The sequence below is a fragment of the Nipponia nippon genome, unplaced genomic scaffold, assembly GCF_047370975.1.
Source record: "Nipponia nippon isolate SJK-2023a ecotype South Korea unplaced genomic scaffold, ASM4737097v1 scaffold_5, whole genome shotgun sequence".
In the NCBI taxonomy this organism is placed as follows: Eukaryota; Metazoa; Chordata; class Aves; order Pelecaniformes; family Threskiornithidae; genus Nipponia; species Nipponia nippon.
Genome location: NW_028262369.1, coordinates 40976995 through 41000796, shown reverse-complemented (window position 1 = coordinate 41000796; position 23802 = coordinate 40976995). Strand labels below are relative to the sequence as shown.

At 38.6% G+C, this 23802-nt stretch overlaps 1 protein-coding gene across 9 annotated transcripts in view; it reads left to right on the top strand.

Moving 5' to 3' along the window:
- The window catches only part of DPYD (dihydropyrimidine dehydrogenase), a 362954-nt gene that overhangs the window by 220514 nt on the left and 118638 nt on the right, over window positions 1-23802 (top strand). For all 9 annotated transcript variants that reach the window (XM_087733357.1, XM_087733360.1, XM_087733362.1 and 6 more), the window contains one exon: window positions 1778-1942. In XM_087733357.1, the coding sequence (XP_087589483.1) occupies window positions 1778-1942 (165 nt within the window). The remainder of the gene's footprint in view (window positions 1-1777; window positions 1943-23802) is intronic.

Here is a 23802-nt window from a genome sequence, read left to right as displayed (position 1 = left end):
GGCAAATGACCACGTGCACCCTGTGCTTGCAGGAGTAAGGTCATATTGTCAGCGTTTCAGTCATTGACTTTGCGTATTTTATTGTGCTGGATGATGTGGTAGTACTGGCCTGTATATATGAATAGCTTTCTGGGATGAAGTCAAAGCACAAGCTCCTCTGAGGCAATTTAAAAGGAGTGAAACGCTCAAGAGGATAATGCGGAGCAAACTGATGTAAATGGTTCTTCTGCATAAACTGCAATTTTTGTAATTTGTTTTGGGAGTGAGGGGAGTATACTTTGCTGTTTGGTTTTGATTTGCATAAGTTCATAAAATGTTCTGAATTATTTTTTTCTGAAAATATAACTTAACTGTTGAGAGGGAGCTGAAGCTTTTTTGATGAAGGGAAAATAATATAATAGGAAAATTAGGGATTATTGTGATGTCCATGTTCTAGACTTATTAGGCCTGAAAATAGATGAATTGGGGAGATTACTTTGTATGATTCCTACCTATGTAAATGGACATATAATTATCTATCAGTATAAAATATTAGTGAATATTTACTGTGTAATAAGTAATTCAACTTTATAAGCAAATGAAGATTACCTCAAATTTACATACAATGTGAAGAAAAGCCCCTTTATCCTCTGTAACTGCAGCATTTGGCAGATTCAGGAATAAATAATCTTTTGTGGCAAGGGTATGCCTTATCAAACATATGCAGATCAGTGCTAATTAATGCTAATTAAGGTTTCCTGTCTATCTAGTTGGAAAAACGTCCAAATGTTATGAAATCCAGTTAGTATGCCTATTACCCTAATTGTTTTATATGGGATGATTCTTAATTAAAATATGTAAATTGACCTTAATTGCTATATACTAATGGAGGTTCATGTTATCTCACTAAAAATGACAAGATGGTGAGGAGGGGTACTTAAACAAATAATTCTGATACATTTGTAAATAAATGACCTTTACTCAAAATTATTTTTAATTGGAAATTGGCAAAAGGAACATTTTGCCATCTATGTTTCTCTTTAGTTTTAAATAATGTCAGAATTTACAGTTCGTTGTTAATATAGATACAGTGACATTGCAGCTTAATTAAGACTACTAAACAAGTCAACATTTTATGTGTTTACTGTATGTTTGAAAATTGTTTGCTAACCTCATGTTGACCTTCAGAAATGTCGTGCTTTACAATATTGATCTTAATTTTCAGTATTTTTGGTTTTAGTTTTTTATTTTGATCTCTCTTCATCATATCATTTAATCTGTTTGATAAGTAAAGTTTGGTACACTGGTATACTTTTGCTGGTGACTGGACCTGTGACCCTGACTTTTCATCAGAGAGGCTGGTAGTCAGCACCTCTTTGCACTTCACCTGTTAGCGTAGGACATGGACTTTGATCAAGTTTGGGGAGGATAGTTCACATGTATGCTGGTACATGACTGAGGCCTACACAGGTTTTTACACAAAGTCTTGTAGGCCCTCTACCCAACACAAAAGCATTATTTAAATGATGTTTTGTATGACAGTTTATAGGTGCCCCATATTGCTATTTTCTTGATAGTTATCATACCATTTCACACACACAGCAAACATTTTTCTCCTCTGATGTAGAGAATCTAATTAGAGAATCTGCTCATTTAGAGAACTGGCCCATCCTTGTAGTTTTTACTCATAATACATTTTATAAACAACTGATACATTTAAGTTTCTATTACATCATAGACATCATTGATATGTGCCTCAGTTTAGAAAGTCAGTCTGAACCGTTTCACTGTTTTGCAGGATATTGTAACCAATGTTTCTCCGAGGATTGTGCGTGGAATTACTTCAGGTCCTATGTACGGCCCAGGCCAAGGGTCTTTTCTGAACATTGAACTGATCAGTGAGAAAACAGCAGCATATTGGTGTAAAAGTATTGCTGAACTGAAAGCTGACTTTCCAAACCATGTAAGTACCACTCAGTCATAAAGATGCAATATTCTTATGTAGAATCTCCAGTTTATAGGTCTGTGAAAACTCACCTATTTAATATTTATTAAATAGAATGCGAATTACTTTATTGACATATGAGTATGTTATTAAAACCCAGACAAATCCATCCAAATAATCTTTATGAGGGAAAATTCTGTGAAATGACTGTTACACAAACAGAGAATGGTCATGATTTTTTAGTTAGGCTGATGTTTACATTCAAATAGATAATATCAAGGGAAAGAGTTGATCCCAGAGTGGATGCTTGTCAGTTCTGCTGTGAATAATTTTTTGTTTAAGATCGTACTTAAAGATGTAACTTATAATAATCATTTTCATTGTGAATTGAATTTGATTATAAAAGGAATCTTTGTGCTTTTTATTCTTAATCCAAATGTGAAAGATACTTCTAATATTTTTATAAGCAATTGGCTGCTTTAGGAGAAAGAAAACAATACTGACTTAAAGTTAACTTCACAGCAAGGACAGAGTTTTGTTAGAGCCTTCTTGGCCATGGGGAGTATCTGTCTAGAAGGTAATGAACAAAGTTGGGAGCAATGACGCCTGCTAGCTGGCATAAATGGTTTTCAGCTACTGTTCTAGTGAATAAGAACAACGAGGTGGAAAGTAAAATTCACCTCAATCATTATCTCGAATGGATAGAGCTAGAAATCCCAGAGCTTACATATCTTCTGTCTTGAAGTTACTACCTCCATGGCTCAGCTATGAACAAAATAAGTGAACATTCCTGAATATATTATGGCATGAAGACACCACACCAATCAGTTTGGTTTTGTTTTTTTTGTTTTTTTTTTCCTTATTCGGGGAGTTTAAATGTATACATTGTCACGTATAAAAATGTTTAAACACATTGTATTGATAGTACAAGTACTGTGAATTTCTTTGCTGAGGTTCATGTCACTTTATTTACTGTGACTGGGCTTCATAATGATGAAAGTGTGAACCAAAAGATAACATTGTAATTCTCTGATTTTGATTTTAACATCCTTTGTCAGAGTCCTCGATACTGCATGCAGGCAGACTGCTGGCCATTTCTGCTGTGAGAATGGTCTCTCATTGCAGTCTTCACCAAAAATCTATTGCAGCATTTTGTGCCTGAGACCAAACTGTTCTCTTCTGTGAGGAAAAGCACTAGCAACAATTTCAAAAGGAAAATCTGAATTTTCTGAGACTTAGCCTCTTGTGTGGGATGAAGAAGTCCCACTCTTCCATAGTTCCTGGGGTGAGCATCTTCTGATCATCCCTTACTATGTGAGCTATTACTTTGAGCATGTGAATTCAGCTCCTGCACGTTGGCTGTGGCTGCTGCTGTGGCATCTTTGAGGTTGTTAATGCCTGTGTGGGCACGGGGGAAGCAGCACCAGCAGTAGACCTTGGCTTTGCTCACAGGGATTTTTAAAACATGCCTGTGAACTTATCTAAGAACTGTCATAATTATAATGGTAAATTTGTTGCTAACTGAAAACAGATTTTTGTTCACTGAGTAGAAATCTCTTGGTGCTTATTTTGAAATATTCTGTATAATTAAAGCTTGCAGAATTTTTTTTGTCCCCCAATTCCTGTTCACTCCTCTAGAAAGGCTTTTTAAACCTGATGTGTTTTGGGGGGGGGGTGTTTATTAAAAACAAAAACAGTTTCTGAGAACTGTTTGGGTGAACTTAATTAACAAGCAAAGAATGACATTTTCTGCTCAAATGAAAGTCAAACAGCGATGAGGACACAAGTGATTCCAGTAAAAAAACTTACCTTGCTACCATAAATATTGAAAACAAATCAAAATTTATACATAATTACTTTTTCTATGTAATACAAGTAATTTAAGTTAAGATTTATCCTACAGATGAAAAGGATGTGAGCAAAATAGCTACTCACTAGAAGATGATCCCGCAACAGCATCCTGTCTTGTGCCATTAGGAAGAAGCAAACCATAACACAAAAAGAGCAGCTAAATTCCCCCAACGAAGCCTAGGATTTAAACTAAATTTTGCAAGGAGTTGTGCAAAAGAGGACCACCAGGCACAGCTCAGCGGATAATGTCATGTAACCGTGACATGTTGCCACTATAGATCAGGAACTAGTATCACCCTTGTGCTGTCTTCACCCCTGTAGTGTGTGGCTTCATTCTTCGGCTCTTCTGACTCCTCATTCTTGCTTGTAGCTTGTGATTATCTCTGACTGGCAGTCTTTCCCAGTCTTCGCTTCTATTAGCTTCTCCCTTCAACCCTGAATCCACTTCAAGTGGACTAGGGCAAAAGCTGCCACCAGCAGAAACTTGCTCCAATGCCACCGGCAGTGAATTAAATATTTGTAAGGGTCCAAGCAGAGGAGAAGGCAGAAAGAGAAAGTATCTGGATTTTGTACGTTTGCTTGTGAAGTATCATCAAAATCTTTGCTGTTTCAATTTGGAATTTTTTTTTAATTGTGTTAATTCAATACTACTATTACTGTTTGTTTGTTTTTTTTTTTTCCCAGAAAACACACACAAAAAGGAATTAGATGGTATGCATAGTACAGGCCCAAGAAGATTTTTTTAAATTTTATTTTAATTTTTTTAAAATCGGGTGCTTCTCTGTTAAAATGTATAGCAGTTAAAAATGGGATTGTTTTCCTTCTGGTACTGCAGACATCTTGGTAAGGTATTACTTCAGCAACTTGGCTGAGACCATTTAAAACATACGGTATTATTCAGTATTGTTTATTGTTAAATTTTCAAAGGACGAAGTTTTAAGAATGTTGTGTCCACTGCTTTCCTACATACCAAGAAAACATCCTTTCAGTCAGAGCGCTGTGAAAGTGAGAAGAAAATTGGTCTGTTTGTATTTGTCGTCTTCTTTTTACTTCTCAGATATTGTAGCGTTACTTATTTATATTGGCCTGTCTGTGATACCCAAACATCTTCCTTACATGGTTAACTAAGGGGTTTTTTATGAGAGTCTATTAAGTATTTATATTTTTTTTGTCTTACGGCCACACATAGCATCTGATACCACAGGATTTATCATTCTGTGCAATTATTAATAATGAGAAAAAGGATATTTTTTGTTCTTTACTAGTAGAGACTGAGAGCTTGACAGTGAGAAAAGATGAAACATTTATTTTATAGTCTTAAGTGTAATATTAAAATATCCCTTCTGAATTAGTGTGAAGCTGACACCTTATTGGCAAATTTTGCATCCCCACTCCCCCCAAAAAGTTCTTTGTAAAGTGCTATATTAATCTAAAACCCCAGAAAAAAATGAAAGAAAAGTATCAATAACCAGAATATTCAGACTGAAATTTAATTACTACTTGTTTGAGAGGAATGACTACTGAAACAATAATCATAGTCCTGTAGTCTGTTTCTTTACTCCCTGCTATAGAGGGACATTTTGGGCCAACGCCAATAAAAGCTGTTCCTGTGTAATACAAATATTATCTCGACATCGTAATAAGAAATAGGAAAACTCTCACTTTTTAAGGCCTGCTTAGACTGGTTCGAAATGGCAGAGAGGAGATTTGGACGTGGGGAGTCAACAAGTGGCTGGATGGGGGCTTAGCTTCTGACTGGGGTCAACCCACCACAGGTGGAAAATGCATAAAGTTGTCAGTTCATGTTAAAAAGACTAGACTGTAATTTGGACATGCAATATTTGAAGTGCTTTAGGTAATGGGACGAAAGAGCTAACACTAATGCCACAACATGTCCTACTTTCATATTTTATTTACCCAGGATATACGTGATTATATGGTTTACTGATGTACTTTCCAGCCAAAATGTGGCTGAAAAAATGGCGGTTTATGGTATATTCAAGAAATTAGTTTACTTAAGAAATGTGAATTTGACCAAGTAGAACTCACCTAATTATATGATCCGGAATGAAGACTGTGTGTGGGGCGGGGGGAATTTACTTTTACTTTAGCAAAAGTCTACAAACTTTGATCAGTAGAAGGTGGCTGAGAAAGTTGAAAATAAAATTATAAAACTTGGAAAAGAACTTACTGCTGAAATTTTATATTCACATATTTGACATTAGCTACAATATGGTCATTATCTCTGCTGGGAACTGTGACTACTGGTAGTAGCAGTATGGCTTTGTGTGCACAGTGAAGCTGGCAATCATGCGAATCATATTTGGTGATTGCAAGGGCGTGGGATATATTGGTGGTAGCACTTGTTTCGTCAGAAAAAGCATGCAAACTGCTGCTGTTCCTCATCAAAACCTTTTGCTTACGGTAGCTCAGCCTTCTCATTTGAGTTTGTAAATCACCTACTTACACAGATGTCTATTCTTCTAGTCTCATAAGCATGTCTATATATTTACACTACCTATTGGCCAAATATTTTAAGGTTTCGTATTACCCTGAAACCTCCTTAGCACCTGCACTGGGGAGAACAAGCTTGAGAAGAGCAAGGTTTGAAAGTGGTAAAACACTTCTTTACAGAAAAATGTGAACTGAGAGTTCAGTAAGAAGGTGATGGACACAGTTGCCAGGTAGTCTTTCTCCACCTTCCCAAAACTGTAATTGGTGCCCTGTAGATGACAAAGAAGTAAGCAAATTCATGAAAAACCTCAATATGCAAATTAATTTGGGTCTAAGCACGTGCAGGAGGTCACAGCAGTAGAGATAAAGGGCTTCAAAAGGACACAATGAAACAAAATAGATTGCAGGGGAAATGTCATTCCCTACAGGGCCAACAGAAGACCATCACAAAGAAGAAAATGTCTGAGAAATTCATACTGCAAGGAAGAACTGGGATCTTGGAAGAAGACGCCAAATTGAATATTTTTCAATATTGCTATATTAGTATATTGAAGTCTTAAAAGTAACTTTTTGGCTTCCTTACTGAACACAAATGAGTTTGGGCTGCTGTATGATTCTAAGGAACATACACAGGATACCAGATTGTCAGCTGTGACACTGATTCTGTGATTCAGATATCGGTGTCGTGACGTGTTGAATTGAGAAACCTCTTCTGCTAGAAATATTAAGTACTATTGGACCCCAAAACTAAGCAGAAAACTCTTGTCGTCTTAATGTTTGCTCTGCTGCTTGCAGAATGTTGCTGACAGTCTCTCTGACAGTTACGCAGCAGAGAGCAGCTTTTCAAGGCTGAAACTGTTAAAGATATATTTTTATTCAACACTTTGTTCAGAATGTCCCAGGAACACCTGTCAGGAGTAGCCATGCTAGAGAGCATGTGAGAACAGATCACTGGATCCCAGGCTGATAACCAACTTCTTTGTAGCATTGGGGTTTTTTTGGTTTTGTTTTTTTTTTTTTTTTTTTTTATGCTTTTAAATCTCCTGGAATAGTGTAATTATTTTTTTATATTATGTGGGGTTTTTTCTACCATAGAGGTATGAAATAGGGCAGCAAGTTTTGCCTGGTTTTGGTGTTTGGGGTTTTTTGTTGGTTAGGGTTTTTTTTGTTTAAATTTAGGTAACAAAACCAGATTTGTTTTAATTCTACTTTGCGAGGACAGGAGGAAATGAAGGCTTACAGAGCAAGAAAATTACAATCGAACAGGCATAAGGGAGTGCCTTGCTCCTGTAAATAACTCTTGGTGCAGAAAAATGCAATGTTCAAAAACATTTCCTGAAGTTATAAGATGAGTAGAAATAGATTTGCAACAGCAGTAGTAGTTATTTGGATGGTTTACCTGGAGAGGTTTGATTAGTTTGCTGAAGTGATCCCTGAAGTGGGGTCCTACATATCAAGCTTATGTGTAGGACCAACTCTGGTTTTAATAGCAGATTTCATCTACAGACTCTGAACAACTTTTGTATATTTATATAAACTTTTCCTTCTCTAAGTCTGCACTAATAGTAGACCTTGTAATCTGGTTACTGAGAGGAATTGACCAGAATATCTAAAATTGCTGTAGATCTCCTTTGAGACTTAAAATTAAGGGACATTAGGTGGAAAACTATTTAAGATACAGAGGAATCATACACTTCGCAGCTTTACTGTGAGGAAAAGGTCAAAGTTGGCTTTCTTACTAGATGTATTAGGAATAATTTATGTATTCTTGCAGTCATTATTATAGCTTTTATTTTTGATGGATGTTCAGAAGTCTGTGGGATGTTGTGTACAGTACCTAGTATTTACATTTCGAGATACCAGTCATTGACTTGATTCAGGTTATAAAAGGTAATAGTTTGTTTTACCATTTGGATTTCAAATTTGAAATACTTGGGAATTTGGAATAGCATTTGTAATACAGGTAATTAGGTGAGGTGAAAGGCAGAACCTTCATCTTCATCTTTGCAGGAGTCATGTTCAGAAGATCAAATTGTCAGCCAGCTGCTCTCCATAAACACCTGCTTTTCCGAGGGCTAGTGTAGATAGCTTTGCCTTTTGCATCACAAAGAAATAATATTTTATACTCCAAATACCTGCTGAGGTGTGCATCCACATAAGTGACAGACATCTTGACAAGCCACACCACCTACAAACGTGGAATAAAACATTTCTAAACAACCAGGTAGGGGTGTGCCCACGTGGACCTCACTTGGTACCGACAGCAACCAGTGTATTGTGGACCTGAATGGGGAGGGTACATGCCATGCATTCCCAGGCCTATCAGAGGACCCTTGCTGGAAGCCCAGATGCTTTTCCACATGAACTGAATAGTATGGAGCACAAGGGGAGGGAGCCACAAGCCTGGCTGCCCAGAAGCTCGAACACTCCACATCGTGGAAGTGTCCAGCAGCACAGAACAGCTACCTGGGTTCCCTTATCTGAATTTCAGATCCACAAATCACATTAAAAAACTCCAGAAGTTGTTATTGCTGCAGCTTAAACTTCCCAAAGCCAGCCGTCATGGATGCTTGGTAGGAGGTGAAAAAACCCACACAGCAGTTGTTAAATTCACCATATGGAAAAGATCCCTTTCACTACAGAAAACTGGCAGTAGGCCTAGTCCTTTAACATCAGAGGAAATCCTAGCTGAAGAGGGAGGATGAGGTTGGAATAAGGCACTCATACTGGTTACCTTGCCCAGGAACTAAACCACTTGGTCCTGGCTAATGTGGAGTGCAAGAATGAGCAAGACTCCTCAGTTTCCAATTACTACTGTGGTGGGTAGAAAGGAAGAGGCCTTGGAGCGTGGAGCCATATCATCCCCTTCCCTTTTTCTCTTCCTCCTTTACCACAAGGAAAAAGGAGGATGAAAAACAGTACAGAAAGATGCTTCCTAGAAAAGAGAGAGAAGAGAGCTAACATGAATAAAGAGCAGACACATTAACAATGTACCTCTGCCTGTTCCAGAGGAGCTTCCACTCTCCCCCATCCTGAGGGTGTCCAGGTTCAGCTCTTCATGAGCTAGCAGGATTCATTTTCCTTTGTGCAGTCTGAGGAGGAATTCAACAAGAACTCTGATTTGCACAGTGGATTTACACCAGAAGTGCCCATCCATTTCTGTAGGCACAGCAGCTTCTATTTGCAATAGTAGGTGAACAAAACCAGAGGCTAGTAACAGAAATGTTGATGTATTGGGTCCTTGAGATCACATTTTCTTATAAGGAAATCTGGGAAAGGCTCTTCCACAAGGCATAAGAAATGCTCGAGCCTCATATGACCTAAATGTTAATAGAGATGGGACTGAGCTACAAAATATGGTGCTGTAAATTTTCACTTCTGGAGGCTTAGGTGTTAGTAAAAAAAAAAAAGAGAAAATACAGGAAAATTCTCATCTATCAGCATTTTTCGATAGTAGTGTTGGCTATAGCAGATCTGTTTAAGGCTTGAAAAGTAGCAGAGAACTGGTGCATGGTCAATGTAACACCTCTTTTCTGGTAGAGATCAGGGGAACTACAGACCTTAAATCTTCTGTCCTTGTATGCAAATTGGTAGAAGCTCTTCTAAAAATAGAATTAGTAAAAACGAAAAAAAAAGAGTAAAGAAACCCCTGGTGTAGTATGCCATGCCTTGAAATATGTTCCTTGAGGACATCAAGAGAGACTCAGCTGATAAAGTGAGCTTGGGTTTCCAAAAGCGCTTGATAGGGTCCCTCACTGAACAATTTGAGAGAAATTAAGTTGACATAAGATTACAGGGAAGAAACCCACATGAATAAATAACTAGTTAAACATAGGAAACAATGTTAAGGAATAAACACTCAATTTTCACAGTGGATAGAGAGCTCCAGTAAAATTCCCTAGGGATCTGTGCTGTGTTCTGTGCTATTTAAAATGTTTATTAACAATCTGGAAAAGAGAGAGAATTTCAAGAATGTAAACTTTGCTGGTAATAGTAAGTATTGTAGGGAGATAAAGATGAGAGCTGACTATAAAGGGTTGTGAAGGATCTTGCATTACTGAGTGACTGGCCAATGAACTGCCAGAGAAAATTAAATGAAGATAAATGTAGCATGCACATGGGATAAAACAGCACTAAATTTATTTATATATACAGTAATTGATTCTAAGCTAACTATACTAGGGTTACAGTAGAGACCATCATGAAGATCTCAGCTTAATGCTGAATAGCATTGAAATAAAGCTTATCAAACACAGAATTTCTGGGAAAGGAAGAGAGAACAAAGCAGAAACCATCATTATGCCAGCGTATTGATTCATTTTTTTTGCACATTTTGAATGCACTGTGTGGTTCAGATTTTTCTGTCTCAGTAAGGGTGCAGCTGTATTGGAACCAGAAGGGTGATAGGTGGAAATGAGGAGCTGGAGACACTTCACCACGTGCTGCTGTGGCTGTGGAGCTCATTCTCATAGGGCATTGCCAGTGCCAGAGGTACATAGGGGTTGAGAAAGAACCAACTGGAAAAATTGTTTGGAGAAGGCTAGGGAGTGCATCGCCTCTGGCTCAGGGAATTCCTGTGCCACAGATTTCTTAAATGCTGGGAGAGTTTTCTAGGGAAATATTACTGTAAGCCCTAGACAGCTGCTACAGATACATGCCGGAGAAGGGGTACTGAGCTATGTAACCCATTCCTATGGGTTTACGTTGTCGATGCACAAAGAAGAGCTGTTAGATTTGTACCCAGGATCAGAAACCCTCTCCTGCCTCCCAGTCCTGTTTCAACCTTTGGACCATTGTGCCTGTATTACATTTTGACAACCTGATTAGCATGTAACTACATTACTTGAACTCAAGTAAAACTTGAGTTTGAAATTATGTGCTAAGGGTTTTGTAATTCAAGTGCTGTCTTCAATTTACTAAGGTTTGAAAGGCTACATTTCCAGAGGGTTGCCACAGATGATCCTACATATAGAAACACAAGAAAGTCTGCTAAAAATTTACCCAGAGACAATGTCTGTTCATGCATGTTCAAATGATCATGCAGTACATGCCATGCTGATTTGTCCCAACCCCTACACTATTAATTTTGGTGATTTTGTTATTATTAATTGTTTAAGAATATGGTTATTAATCTGGCAAAGAGGTGGAAACACACAGTCCGGCCATCAATGTGAGGGAATTTTGTTTTAAGAAAGCACACATCTTTTGCTGGAAACTGCAATTTGTAACTGAAAATAGAACCACATGGTAAATTCAGTGAGATTTTTACAATCAATCTATGATTCAAATGTACATGTTTGTGGTGACAAATTAGGACCTTGAGGAGAAATGTGAGAAGATCTTCTATGTTTTGCACTTGGAAACTACAGCTTTGTTGAGAAACCTGTCAAACTAGTTTACTGCAGAACTGTACTTTCTTCCTATGCCATGACTTATTTTGTTTGTTTTACTTTCACAGCTAAGGTTTGATAAATAGTAAGTAGTTCAGTAAGGCAGAGGACTATTTGTACGTACGCTAAGAATATCCTTTTGATTTGGAGAGTGAGTTATTGATCCCTGCAAGAAAAGAACAATTTTCACAGTTTTGTGAGGGCTATGAGCGCATCTTTAAAACTTTAGCCTTAGGGTAAGAACTAGGAGAAAATTAAAGCAGTCTCTGAAATACTTCGCCAACCATCTCCTAGAAAATGACCCAATCTGCTTGATTATTGGAAAAGACAAACTCCTTAATGGCTAGCATCAGCTGACGCTGGTTCAGGATGTGCTTTGGCTGTTCCTGCTAAAAATTCCTTTTTTGAAGAGATATGTGAATGGTCGTTAAGCAGGAGTATCGGCAAAGGAAATGCACTAAACATAAAGACAGTGTGATTAAAAAGATATTTCTAGAATGTAATTCTGCCGACAGTGACATGAAAAGTGGCATATTTTTGTTCATCTTATTAAGGTTTGAATTTCCTTTTATTTTTCTATGCAGACTATTATTTAGAGAGAAAAGCAAAGCCCTTAAAATCCCCAACTGTTTTCTCAGTTTGGTAAGTTACTGTGTGCACAATAGAGTGCTGCGAACTGATCTGTGAAATCCGGCTGGGTATCAGGCAGAGCATTCATTCTTTCTAGAAATGTCCTCCGTAAACTGCAACAAAGGAAATTGCATCATGCGTTAAAAAAATCTGTACACCAAGATGTCCGTTTCAGCACCCCCCAGTCTGTGCTTAAAATAGCAATAACAACCTTGGTGCAGGGCATTTCCTGGCGATTAATAACTGGCCAGGGTTAATGGCCCTCAGCAGTGCCTCGGGCCATCAACTCCTCCCAGCCAGTCATTACTCCCTGGGAAATGCCCTTTTCTGGGTAGTTATTGTTTTAATATTAGGATGTAGAAGTTGCCATTGGATAGGGAGAAAATGACCTTGTGGCAATGTTAAAAAATAAACCCCCAAATGGCAAAATTTTTGAATTATTAACAGTCAATGATCCCTCAAAGTTAAAATCTGAAGTTTGTGAGAATGATAAAATTCTGCTAGCCTTGTTACCTGTGCAAAACATTTGTCCCCCAAATACTTCTCCCCAATTTCCATTTCGTGTTTGTCATATGCAGTTGGGTAAATTACAGAATTTGATCTTTTAAAATGCACAGTAGCTTTGACATTCATTTATACTGGCTGTGATATGATTTTAGTCTTTTATGAGGCACTGAGTATATGCAATTGAGATAATCCTGCTTTTTCTCTTTCATGTAATGTATGTTACAATAATAATAAGAAAGCAAATTTATACCTGATAGAAGTAGTAAGTATATGCTGTTCCTGTAGCCCATATTCTGCGCTTAATTTCTGTAATGTGGTTTACATTTTAGGCATTCTGCTAGAGCTCTAATGAAGAAAAATATGAAGGCTAGGTCTATATTTAAAAGTCTTGCTCACATACTTATGTAGGCTAGGAATACTAAAAATAAAATCGCATCTAACTGCTGTCCTGGCAGAACCCTAGTGTAGATGCAGTTATACCATCAAATAGTTTATTTTTGTTCAGGAGCAAGTAAAGAGTTTACTTTACTGATATGAACTCTGTCGATAGTAGGAGAGCTGGGTCTATGCAGACATGTTCTAGCTTAGACAAGAAAGGCAGAGGCACATGCTTGAATCTATCACAATTGGAGCCAGCTCTTCAGTCTGATTGACAGCAGCTGGACTATATCCCAGCCTCCTGTGCTTTCTGGGGAGGGGGGCTATGGAAAGATCTCAAATTCAGAGCGAAATGTGGGAATAAAGTGTTCCAAGATGTTTTTTTCCTTACCCACTGAGAGGAACATGTAGATTAGCAGAATCCTTAGTGGGCTCTGAACTGATCTTAATGTACACCCTCAACACTGCTGATAGCTTCTGTACTTTTTATGCACATTGAGTTTAAGAGCTATGATCATAAACTTTTACATAGTCATCTTCACCAAACTTCTCATATCTGTCCCATTTCCATATTCTAGATCTCAATTCACCCTGCTTTTATATTTTAATTCCTTTTTTATATTCTGGTTGAAACTAATGAACTGTACTTGCTATTAAGGTTAAGTTTCAACTGCTAAACATGCATATCAGGTGGCCAGCAGGACCCAAAAAGCAGAACTTTTTCTCTCTTCATATAGTATTAGTCTGATGTGCTGTTATGTGAACACAGACTTGCCAACAAATTACCATGGGATAGCAAATTACTGTGTGTCAGTATGGTAACTACCCGTGTGCATATTTGTAACTTGCAGCAAATACAGGCTAATTCCAGTTAATATTAATTTCTTTGATTTTGGATATAGCAAACTGGACTTACTTACCTTGTATTTTATGAGGTTTGAAAGAGCACTGAAGCAGTTGATTGCTGCAGGTGTGCCGATTGCTGGTAACTCATAAATCAGCAGTAACTTGTTTGTGTGTCTAAACCTCGTGTGCATATTTAGTGGAGATGGTATATTCTTTTAATTGTTGAAGGAAAAATGTGACAGTAAGTACCTATTTTCTGAACACTTAAACCCAAATAAATAATTTAAAGGCTTCTTTCAAGGACACCTAAATACATCTTTTGTTATGAGCCACGTGAGTTACATGTAAACTCTAAGAAACCAAGAGTACTTTCCTGTCCTATTTCCTGCTGCTGCACCTCTCAGTCTCACAGCTCCCAGGAAGAATGCTTTTTTGCTGGTTTATTTTTACATCTTTCTCATATTTTTTTAAGCTCAGGCTTCCTAATCTATTTCAAGTTTCATTTTCTTTTAATTCTTTTTATGTTTAACATTTTTGTTATAAAATTGTAGTTATGTTGATTGTTTCTGGCTGTACATAACAGCTAGTTAAGGTCTTAGGTTTGGAAAAAAATATATTGAAGTTCTATTCCTAAATTTCAGTGTAGCATTTCTAAAAATCTGTGGCACTTTTCTTGCAGTGTAAGAATCTGATAGTCTTATTCTTAATCACACCATTCTTGGCCACCTAGCCATTTATGAGAGATAGACCTCCATACTAAAATCTGAATACACTTGCAGAATGTTTCATTTAAGTTAACTGCAGCTCAGGTGAGAGTATTTAGAGGCTGTGTGGATTTTATAGATACCCCAAATTCTTACCTGTGAGTGGTATGGGCATCTTAAGGTAAAGGGTGGGCATTAAAATGGATGTAAGTCACATTTGCATTCTCTTAATGTTGTCCTATTGGCACCCCTCTGGTTCTTAGAAGGACTTCTGCCTTTGATTTTGCCAGAGGCATCCACATTTCACCTGATTTATTTTCAGTTTATCTTTTTGGGAGCACACATACTCACTGCTGGGTCATTGATAAAATCTCTCTAACGTTAGATGGTAATTGGTCTTACAGTCCTTTCATTTGAATGAGACTATAATCCTATAAACTATTCAATGCATTTTAATTTTGAAATGTCCAATCACATAGCAGTATGCTGAACAAGTTAGATAACAATTTTATTAAACATCCAAATATTTAGTGAAAATAGTAAGGCCTCTTTCAGTTTCTCAGCATCTTCAGATAAGCTTTCCTAAAAGATGAAGAGGTGGGTGGAACTGGCAGTTGAGGAGGAAAGATTAGTCAGAAGGTAGCTGCCAACTTCCAGCCCTTAATTTTGTATCTTCTTTGCTGCTGGAGTGTAGCCAAAAAACTACTTGGGTCATCAGACATAACAGCTAGCTACTTAAGTAAATTATAATGTCTGCATGTAAAAAAAAAATAAAGCTACCCACTCATGAGATTTTCTGATGATATCTCAGATGGGAACACTGAAGACCTGCCATCATGAGGTTCAGTGCATAGTGGCACTGTTGTTTGCTGAATTTTTGGCCCAGCTGGGGGATACCAGGGGATAATAGGAAGGATATATGAAGAGATCAAGTTCAACAGAAAACATGGATTTTCATCTTCACTTCTTGAAAAGTTCTGTGCCTGACAGAAAGTAGAGTTTCTTTCTTTGTTAAGGGACTATCTTAATATAATTTTCACTTTAGAAATGTTTATATATGAAACATATTGTTCAAATTAAAATATTCATTTTTTTAACGTCTTTGTATAGTTCATGAAGCATGTTTCTTTCTTGCCTCACCTTATCTTCTCTCTTTTCCCTTTTAAAAATTCCTAAAATATGTTACTGGCAAGAAGCTATTGAGTGCTAATTTATTGCTAATCATTTGAAAAGTGCAACAGGAATTAATTTTGTATAAGAAATACTTCTGTTGATACAGGTTTATCATTAAATGAGCCTAGGGCTCCCATTAACGTGGACCTAACGAGAAACAGTGGTCTTCCACCAGGTCAGGAGGGCACTTGTTCATTTGGAATCGATGAATGTGTGTGAGTGCATCTGGTGTTTGGCTGTCTTGCAGGTTGAGGTTCGTGTGTTGTGTGGGAGGGAGGTGAATGGCATGTTGTAGGGGTGGAGATGGCCTTTCTGCTGGGCTGTGGGTCTCATCTGTCTCTCAATAACAATTGAGTCTTATTTAAAAAGCAGAGCTGTATGAGCTCGGATAGTGGCAGAAAAAGTAGAACTGAAGACTATGTTTGCTTTAGTATGCAATGAAGGGGCAGAATAAAATCGGCAGGTAGGTAACAATGAAGAAAAATAAACATGCTGGCCCTGCAAAATCACAGGAGGAGGCAGTGGAGACAGCAATGAACCAGATCTCAAAAGGGAGCAAAGATGATAGCTTGAAGAGTGCATGAGAGAACAGAAGGCAAAATATAGAGATAAAAGACAGGTTTGAACAAATACCAGACTGCAGCAGGTTCCTGTGCCTGGGGAAGGCTCGATAGGCTTAATGTCAGAATTGCTAAAGATAGGTGGCTCTCTGCTTGGTGAAAGGGTATGAAGTGATCATGAAGAGAATGAGACAAGAATACTTGTTGATCATGTATTTTTGCAGGGAGGGTTCATAGGAAAATCCAGGTTGGCAGGAACCTCAGGAGGTGAGGTGAGCTAGTCCAACTTTCTGCTCAAAGTAAATTGGTTATGAAATCAGACCATTCAGAGAAAATTATAGAGGTTTGGAGAGGATGCCCAAGCAAGTGGAAACTTAAGTGTTCTTCAAAAGAATTATTCTAGTGTCTGGAGGAGGAAGGCAAAGGTATCACAAGAAAATGAAGGTCAATAGAGAGAACAGTTATTGTTATGTTACTGTGTGCATTGTAGCTTTCTACCATCCTTTCATCCATGCTTTTCAACAGGAAAATAACCCAGAAAAACTTTTTGTAAGTGATCCTCAGTGAAGTTCTGGTGGGGATGGATCCCACTTGTCCCGCTCTGGCCATTGAAAAGATCCCGTGTTTCCAGGCCTGTGAACATTTGCAGATTGTCTCCTTTCATGAGGTGAACCTGTCCCATTAATCAGGCGGGTTTTGGGGTGTGAGGAAGCTCTCCTCTTTGTGACGTCCGATACCTAGACCAGACAGGAGAGCATAGCGTTAAGGGACTGATAGGTCTCCCCCATGCAGCTGGCGTGTAAAGCCCTCGGATAATTTCCTCAGGAAAGGACAAGCCTTATAGCCTGTTCCCACACGTCTTCTTAACGACCATACGCTCATCTATCAAAACAGCCTAACCTAAGAGCTGTTTGTGAAAAATCAGGTAAATTATCAGTGCTTTTCAGTATATCACTATGAGGATAATAGTGCACAGAGAGAGAGTGGGTGAGTTGTGGAGGATGCATCCAGGCTGACAAAATCACTTACTCCTCCCAAGCATTGCTTTGGCACCAGCAGTGTCACATGATGAAGCAGATCACAGGGCTCTAAAGTGTAAAAGGGAAGGTGTTTTTCTCCCTCCTTGCTTAGCTACATTTTTCTCCTCTACCAGCACCGATACTGCTAGTTTTCTTGAGCTTTCAAATCCGAGGAAGTGAATTAAAAGAAGCCCTGGGGGTGATGGAACAAGGGAAGAGATAGGATGGACTTCTCGGGGATGCAAAGAGACAGATTTGACCTGGGGAATTGCTGGCTGACTGAATGCAGGAGTTAGGGAACTCTGACAAAGTTATTCAGTGTGCATTTTGTCTCTTTATTTTCTACTGAGTTTGTTTTCTAATAAGTTAAGCAGCTTTGCTGCTAAGTAATAGGGGAAATAGATCTGCATGTATCTAGAAGCAGTCAGGGACGGGAAGGGATCTTAGGGTTCCTTTCAGTCAACGGCTGCTCATTCCCTCCATAGGAGCAGCCTCCAGCCCTTGAACATATTTGTTTCCAGTTGGCTTCCCCTCTCAGAGGGGCACCCTGCAGACAGTTGCCTGTGCTATTGTGAGAATAAACAGTAACAATTAGCGAGGTGCTCGAAGAACTGTATTAAAAAAGAATTGTGTATATCTGGGCAGATAATTTGATGAGAGAAGAATTTCTAAAGGTGGAGGAAAAAATCCACAAATTTGTGTTGCCTTTTGCCAGCCTTGTTTTCCATATGTGGTCTTAAGAATCAATAATGTGTCAGCACCCTGGTGTAAAGCTTTTGCTACAGGTCATAGCATGTGTCTGAAATATCGTAGAACTAGATATACCCTTTTTCTGTTAACTTCTCCAATATTGTATTGGCCTCCTCTGCTTTCTCTTTATATTAAGTCAGTGCGGAAAGTACAGAAATACAGCAGGGGCATGGCAGATCCACATGGGCTTGCAGGTATTGTTTGCAAGGAGTACTGCTGAAAATGAGTATCTGTCTTCACTCTTCTTGGATTCAGCCTTTGTTAACTTGGGTCTTTTCTTTTCAGTAACGCTAATTTCCATTCACCCGTGTATTTGTTTTCACTCATTACTAAAGAGACTAAAGTTTGAACTAGGATACGTTTCCTATGCAAAATAAAATCCCAAAGATTCTATTGAATTTCCAGGGAAGTCTTCAGCCACATGGGTACTTTTCAATGGAATTCGGAGGGTTTACCTGAAGCACTGAAGTTTTCAACAGTCTACCATTAAATGGACATACTTTTTCTAATCATGTAAAATATTTGAGTTTCCCTGAAGTGTTTCATACAAGTGCTATATTTTCTTTCATTACACATCTGTTTTGGGGATCTTATATTCCATGGTCTCTTTTTTCAGCCATCAGGAATTACCATGTCTTAATTAAAGAGTGCCCTGAAGCATGGGAGGTACAGGTGCATCAGAAGGTCTCTTTTTTTTCTGTCCATTTATTTTGCTTTCTGTCATATTCTAAGTTGGTAGGACTTTCATGAAATGTTTTAATGGAAAGTTAGCTTTTCATTTATCCACACTTTCCATGTGCATGATCTGTGCCTGCACATGTATGTGTACAAGTAGGGCCAAGGCCGTGGTAGCTGAACTCCTGCCCTGATAGTGGCTGATACAATGCTGTTTTACATGGCAGACGAGCAGTTCCAACACCAAGCTGTTCCCTTGTTTTCCTACGGGTGCAGCCAGTCCTAAAGAGCAGTCTGTTTAGCTTTGTGCTCCCTTCAAAGCCACAGCATTCTGTTATTTTACAAAGAAATGGATTTGTTCATAACCCTTGGTTTTTATTTGTTTGAGGACGTTAGATCCTAACTACTCTAGGCCCTAATTTGAAGCTGTAGCCCAGTGTACTCCCTGACATCCATCAAATAATCTCATTAAATAGATGGAATCTCACTGATAGAAGTAGAGTCATCATATGAAAATAACTGCCTTTGAAAATAAGCATTTCCATTTAGCCTGAGAAGAGAATCTTTGTTGTTTCCTGTTCGTGCTGATTTTGTGTGTGTGGTAGGGTGAGCAAATGCTAATATTTTCAAACTTCTAGCATTCAGCTTCTCTAGACTTATTTACGTGCTGATAATGCTTCGCCTGTTTTTGTGTCGATCTGTTGTATCTCACTTTCACTTCACTTTGAAAAACAAACTGGAGGTCTCAGAATAAAGTAATAAGGTAAAGATAGTGCTTTATTCAGAAGGTTTGCTACACAAAGACAGCAAAATAATAAACATTCTAATATCCCCTACTTGTTTTATTTTCATTTACTCAAATTACCTTAATTGTATTTTAATGCAAGTTAAGAAGGAAAACGATGGATGGTTAGAGATCGTTAAACTCTCCACTCCCTGAAAGAAGCAGAGAAAAGAGAAGCAGAATTATAGGTCAGCAGTGTCAAGACATTCTGCATTACTTGTCTTTATCATCATGCAGAATCTTTTTATTAAGGCAGCATAGAAAGAATAGATTTATGGACTGAAGGTACAATGTTTAATATGTCCATATCCATCTAGATTGACAGTTCCTGCTGACATGAATTTCCCAGGAGAGACAGTGTTACTGGTGTCAGTGGATGGCATCATTTACTTCAATGTTCCATTATTAAATTGATAACAAGATAATTCCTCTGCTTCTCAGAGACATGACAGGGTTTACAATTGTTAACTTTCTTATTGCATGGGATTTGATGTTCTAGGTAGTTTTTAATAAGAAGCTTATTTTTATTTCAGTTCTGCAACAAATCAAAAATTACAAGAAAGTACAGAAAAAGAGAAACCTGGTTGGGTCTACAAGGCATCAAAATCAGGCTGGTTTCTAGAGGGTTATTTTTACAACAGTAAGTCTTTGTGCTCCCGTTGTTTTTCAGTACTCCACATTTAAGCGTGTTTGTGCAATACAGAATATTTGCTGCAGTCGTACTCTTATCTTGTGAGGTGAATACTAGAAGTGTTCGGTACATTGGTAATTCTGACTGGATGATTTTGAGGATGATCATTTCATCAGCCAGCGGCCATTTGTAAAAGCAGAGGACTGCCGCAGGTGGCACTGAGTGTCACTAAGCCTCCAAGAATCTTTCTGCTGGCAAGATGTGGCATAGCTGTGACTTGTCCTGAACCTGACGTTGTGCGAGAGGCAGCGTTACAGAGGCAGGCTAGTAGTGCAAGTCTCAATAAGGTGGAAAATCTGTACCAACCCAAAAAGTCCTGTGGTGCTGTTGTTTATTCCCTTGCTACTCGCTCTTAGCTACTGAGACTGCACCTAAGAGCTATTGGGTAGGGCAGAATCTGGCCTATGGTCCATATGTTTCATACTTTCATGTGTGAAAAAACTATGAGAAGTCGATATGCAGCATGTGTGTTTTTCAGTTAGATATTTACAAGATTGTTTATTGTGTCATTGAAATAGCTAAGGATTGCTCAGTAAACTGCTCTTTATGAAGTTTTCACCAAGCACCTGGTGGACCACATGCTGTTGTAGCTACACGTGTGCAGGATCTTAAGGAAATGCCCCGCGTGCGTCGACTTGTTACAGTGTGCGGGTGAGAGGTGGCGTGGGACAGAACTGAGCGCATGTACCCCTCATTCAGACAGACAGGGGATTTTAACGCTGCGAAATAATGATTCAGCTGCCAAGAAGTTCTCCTGCCCTAATGTGCTTGTGTAGCTGTGTCTTTTCCAATGGTGATTAATGAACTAAGTATGTTATTTTTGCCATTGTTTTAGAAAGACTGTATCTTCAGTGCCGAGCTTCTTCCTAGTAAAAGCTTCCTGAGGAATTTTGGTTAAAAACGTTTGGGTTTGCTCAGACTAAGCAGGTCGTGCGGCAAGGCTATACTGTGTTGTTTGGGAAGAAGAAACACGTCTTGAAAGGAAGATTGAGGTCTTTCCATCTGACCCAAACACAAATACCTTCTGAAGTTTAGATGGATCAAGAATAATTTTGTGGGTATTTGAAATCCGGTTTTAATGTAGTCTTCGATCTCGGCGCTCCCTCTATCCGCAGCAGTTCTCCTGTTCCACATCTCTGCTTCCCAAACAGGTAGCTGTTACAAAACCAGTCCTTCAGCATTCTTGAAAGCTTCTCTTGATTTTACAGCTTTCGGGGAAATCTCTCGTAAAGATGATGTTAAGGATCTCTTTCTATTTCTGCAAGGGTTGTGCACATCAAAAATAAAATCTTGGGGTTTTTGTAAGTGTTTGAGAAAGCAGAAGGGGTGCAGGCTGAGGCCAGCAGCAGTGTCTAAATGGAGCATCTATGGACACTTGGTGCAGAACTGTCCTCAAGCCTGGTGCAGCAATGACGAGGGACAGGCAGGGAAGAGAAAGCAGAAAATACATGGGTGGCTGAAGTTCCTAAAGTGCTGGAAGATCACGCACAGACCTGGAAGAACAGGTTAGGAACAGGTACGGGCTATGGCCTCTGTTAGATGACCAAAATAAATACGGTTATTACAGGCATGAGGGTAGAGGATTGTGATTCCATTGTGTCTGTTGGGAAGTTTTCTTAAATTTGCAGGAACTGACAGTGTGCACATTTAAATCCAGTCCCCTGAGATTTTTTTCAGACTCTTTGAGTGTACTGAAACTCCCTTATTCCCTGCAGAGTAGTACAGGACAAATGGTAATTGTCTACCTAGAGTTTTACTGCTGTCTGGCTTTAAATAGATGTTCTCAGGATTGTCTGACCGAAAGTAGGCCCGGTTATTTTTTTTCTCCTTCCTTTTGTTTTGCAACCTCTTGCAGTGAATTCCGTGTGTTATGGAAGAAAGATCACTTGGAAACATACACAATGGTGAACCTCATCCTTTTTATTTCTTTTAATGCTATTGCATTCATGAGACATCCACATAGAGATAATGGAAGAGAAAAAGACGAAAACATTCACAAGGGAAATAGATTCTACTTTAAGCTTCCAGGGGATTATTATTATAAACAGAGCGAAAAAATATTTTAAGGATTATGAGAAGTACCTTGTCAGTGTCCTTTTAAGTAGAACAACTACTAATGCATTAGTTACAGAATTGTGTGAAATGTAGCTTTTTACTAGGTGCTTTAGCTACAGTATATTCATCTTATAATCACGTCCTAAATGGTACATTATATACCCTCCCTTTTCCATCTCCTCTCCCTCCAACAAAAAAAGAGTTTTGTTGTAGACCATCTTCTTCCATGAATGATCAAGAAAATCCTGGACACAGAACAGCGTCTGATATTACAAACATACGTTTGTCCCTTTATAGGCCTTTGGAGAAATCGTCTTATCACCTTGTGTAATGTCGGGGTGTAAAGACCTTGTCTAGTGACATCTGTCAGAGTGATCATTGGGGAGGGAGCGGTGTCTGCAGGGCCGCCGTGCTGCCTGACGTGGGGCGGAGAAGGCAGGATCTCTCAACAATAGGCAAAATAGCAGTTTGGATGAAGAAGAAGAGGGAACAGCATATGCCAGCTATGCTTCTGATCTGGAATAAGGAATGGACCAGGGATCCCACTGTGCTTCAATCATGCACGGTTTCGCAGGCAGCCCTCACTCAAGCTATGACAAAGCTGCAATTTAGTCAACCTTCATTTACCACTTACTACACTTTAGCAGCAGCTTTATTGTAAGATCTGTCAGTAGTCTACTTTTGTAAGCTGGGCAAGTGTGGTGCGGCCTCACCCTTGTCTTTCAAACAACTGTAATTAAACTCAAGTCAGGTTGCCACTGCAAATTTCAGGAGTCAAGAGGAGGGATGTGCTTTCTGGGGACTCTCCTGGACTTTTATGAGATACCAGCTGTTTGGGGCTATTAAAGTTGCAGGGGTGGTAATGTGGTACGTGGCATTGTAGGCACCAAAGGTGTAAAAGAAAAAAAATTAAAATAGTGAGAAGAGGCTGGGAAGCTGAAATGCGATACAATTTCTGTTTATTACTTTCAAATAAAAACTCTGATTTGTATCACTCGTTATTGTTACTTGTCTCTTGCTATTCTCTTTCGAGGTAATAGGAGATAATATTCTATGTTTTCTTTATAAATGCCAATGTGTGATTTTAGGAGTAGATTCAGACCTCAAACATCACAGATAGTCCCCCTAAGTGTCCACATACGATATTGGGGGTTTTTTTTGTCATGGGTACTGATTCCAAATGAAAAGACCATAGAAGCATTTTGGGGAAGAATAGTCACTTGAGGAAGGACAGTTTTGTTAACATGGCGTGCTGGAGGATCTGTTTCCACCTAAGAATTAAGTTTAATTTCAAGTTATACGAGAACACTGGGGAAAAAAGCAGAATACAATCCCTACTATTTTTAAATCTTCATTATTCCCTCTGAGATCATGGGTTTCATGTGAACAGTCACAGCAGAAATGTAATTTT